The following is a 2,739-nucleotide window of genomic DNA, read 5'->3' on the forward strand; positions in this document are numbered from 1 at the left end:
TTAGTATGGATTATACAGCGCATAAATCATAAACACAATGTATAGATATGATTTAACATATCTAAATTTCGAATCAATAGTGATACAAATAACAGATTTTTAAATCCTGTGGTGAACAATCTTTGATTCCAATTTACTTATTTGCCCGCCCAATGCATTTTGGGCTCATGGCCCTTCGTCAGATTCATTGCCCAAATAGCCCCGGCTGCTCTCCTACTGATGGCTCTGGTTAGGTTTCAATTAATTTAGATATCTTTAACCTTCCTACTACCTCTACACCAACAGTGATAACTTGATAGAGAAGAGGATGTGGTTGCGGTTGGTGTGATAACATGACCATGGAAGGTAGACACAGTAAAAAACACAAAGTTAACACCATGATAGAAGATAATGAAAAAAGTTGATATCAGGCAGAATAACAGCAAGAGGAAGGCCTGCCTCTTTAGCTATTACCTCATATGGATTAGAAACGGTGTTCTTTTTAATGTTAACTAAATGTTCATTTTTATAACAAACCTTTATCAACTCATTTTCGGATACATACATATCTATATATATTTTTAAACATACCTGTAAAATGAACATATACAATTCAAAAACAGGTTCCACTTTTTTATTACGAAATATATTTTGTCAACAAGACATTTTGATATTGCATTCGTTTTTATTAATGGTATTATGTCTATATGGTGTGGTATAACACTTTTTTTTTGCAGCTTTGCTATTGTGGAAAATAAAAAGTAGTCCTTCACTTTTCCTTTCAAAAGTGCTTGTGAATTACTTTCACCAAAACAATAAGGTTTTTGCAGCATTCTTCAAAAGATGCTACAGAGAGAAAGAAACAATAACATGTCCATTATATTATAACAAATAGAACTACAACAGTCATTGTATTACGTGCAGTTTTTCCTTTTATTCATATAGTTTATTATATGATCTTTGCCTTTATGAGAGCTTTTTTAAACTCTGTGTTTTTTAGACTGTATATAATGGGGTTACACAGGGGAGTAATAGCAACATATGACAAAGACATTATCTTATTTTCTTTCAACGAATACGATGATATTGGTCGCACGTAAGTAGAAAAGAGAGATACATAGAATAAAATAACCACAGTGAGATGAGAGACACATGTGGAGAAAGCTTTGTCCTTCCCACTCTTAGATTTGATTTTCAGGATAGAAGAAACAATTTTGCTATATGAAAAAATGATAAGAATAAATGACATCATGGCCACTATGGAACCATTGATGTAGTTAAGGGTCTCGATGATGGTAGTGCTGGTGCAAGAAATCTTCAACAGGGCTGTAATGTCACAGAAGAAGTGGTTAATGGTGTGGGACTCACAGAAAGAAAATGTGGACATTAGAGGAATGTGTGGCATTGCAATTAGAAGTGCAACTGCCCAGCTTCCAGCAGCTAGGGTCAAGCACACAGTCTTATTCATAATAACCGTGTAGCGCAAGGGATAGCAGATGGCCACATATCGATCATAAGCCATGACTGTCAGGAGAAGCAACTCCACCGTTGCAAATACCATGAAAAAATACATCTGCAGGAGACATTCCGTGAGAGAAACCTCTATACCCTCCCTAAAGAAGTGGAGGAGAAGCTGTGGAAACACAACAGAGGTGTAACCGATGTCAACGGAGGACAAATGTGTGAGGAAGAAGTACATGGGAGTGTGTAGATGGGAGTTTGAGCAAATTATTGCCAGGATCAGAAGGTTCCCCACTAGAGTTATCAGGTACATCAATAAAAATGCAATAAAAAGTGGAACTTGCAGCTCTGGAAAGTCTGAAAATCCAACAATGAGGAAATGACCAGTGGCGCTTAGATTTTCTTTATTCATTACTACAGCAATGCAGCAGATGTGCAATTGCAAACACCCTGTAAATAAACACCAACTGAGTTTAAATTAATTGTTGCCTGGACACCGATATTTTCAATAACAATACAATCATTAAATGAAACATGGTGAGCACACAAATATTATTTTTCACATTGAATTGTATTCAGATTTTTTGATAGTGTTTGATGCTTCCATTTATGTCTGTGGGCTTCTGATGACAAGATAAATAAAAATCATTTATTTCGCTTCATACTTTTAATCAATATTCCTATAGCTCTCAGGGCAGTGAGAAGGTCCTTGCTACACCAATTAAAATCATTTGTTTGTAATGTATTGGCACCCTTGCAATTTCACAAACTAAACATGCATTTCCATTTTGCCTCCTGGGGCTTTCATTGTTCCAAGGGTTCTAGCCCAATATTTAGGTTCATTTTTGTTTCTGTTAAAATCCGATGCCGCAGGGATTGGAATTTATTGGCTGAAAAAGTGATCACAATTAAAAGTTCAGCCCTGTAAATGGAACACAGCATGCATAGAAAAGTTGTCAAAAGTAATGCAAAGTAGCATTGTGCGCTGCTTTGTGCTACTTTGCGTCAGGGCGTGTTTTCACAAAGACAAGGGAACCCGAAAGGTATGCCATAGGGACCTTGGGCAGTATCAATTTACAAAAAACAGTGGTCCCTACATGTGGACAAGATAACATACAAAAAACAATAATCATACACCTGATAAGTAGTATGTCTTTTGTCCAGCCGGACAAGAAAATGTATTTTAAATGTTCTGGTTGATAAAGTGAATTTTAAGAACCAAAAAAGATAACAAGTGGGCACAGCCGTGACCCACAACAATCAAGACAAAACAACAAAGAAATGGCCAAAAGGGCAAAG

At 36.3% G+C, this 2,739-nt stretch overlaps 1 protein-coding gene across 1 annotated transcript; it reads right to left on the reverse strand.

The window, feature by feature from the left end:
- Nucleotides 1–928: 928 nt before the first annotated feature.
- LOC144767804 (olfactory receptor 10J5-like) lies at nt 929–1,852 on the reverse strand. Its single transcript, XM_078651181.1, has one exon. The coding sequence runs from the start codon at nt 1,850–1,852 to the stop codon at nt 929–931; it is 924 nt and encodes a 307-aa protein (XP_078507307.1).
- Between the last annotated feature and the right edge of the window lie 887 nt (nt 1,853–2,739).

The sequence above is a fragment of the Lissotriton helveticus genome, chromosome 7 (genome assembly GCF_964261635.1).
Source record: "Lissotriton helveticus chromosome 7, aLisHel1.1, whole genome shotgun sequence".
Lineage (NCBI taxonomy): Eukaryota > Metazoa > Chordata > Amphibia > Caudata > Salamandridae > Lissotriton > Lissotriton helveticus.

What these genes read in the sequence shown, in the direction of transcription:
- LOC144767804 (XM_078651181.1), bottom strand. Translation starts at nt 1,852, where the DNA reads ATGAATAAAGAAAATCTAAGCGCCACTGGTCATTTCCTCATTGTTGGA.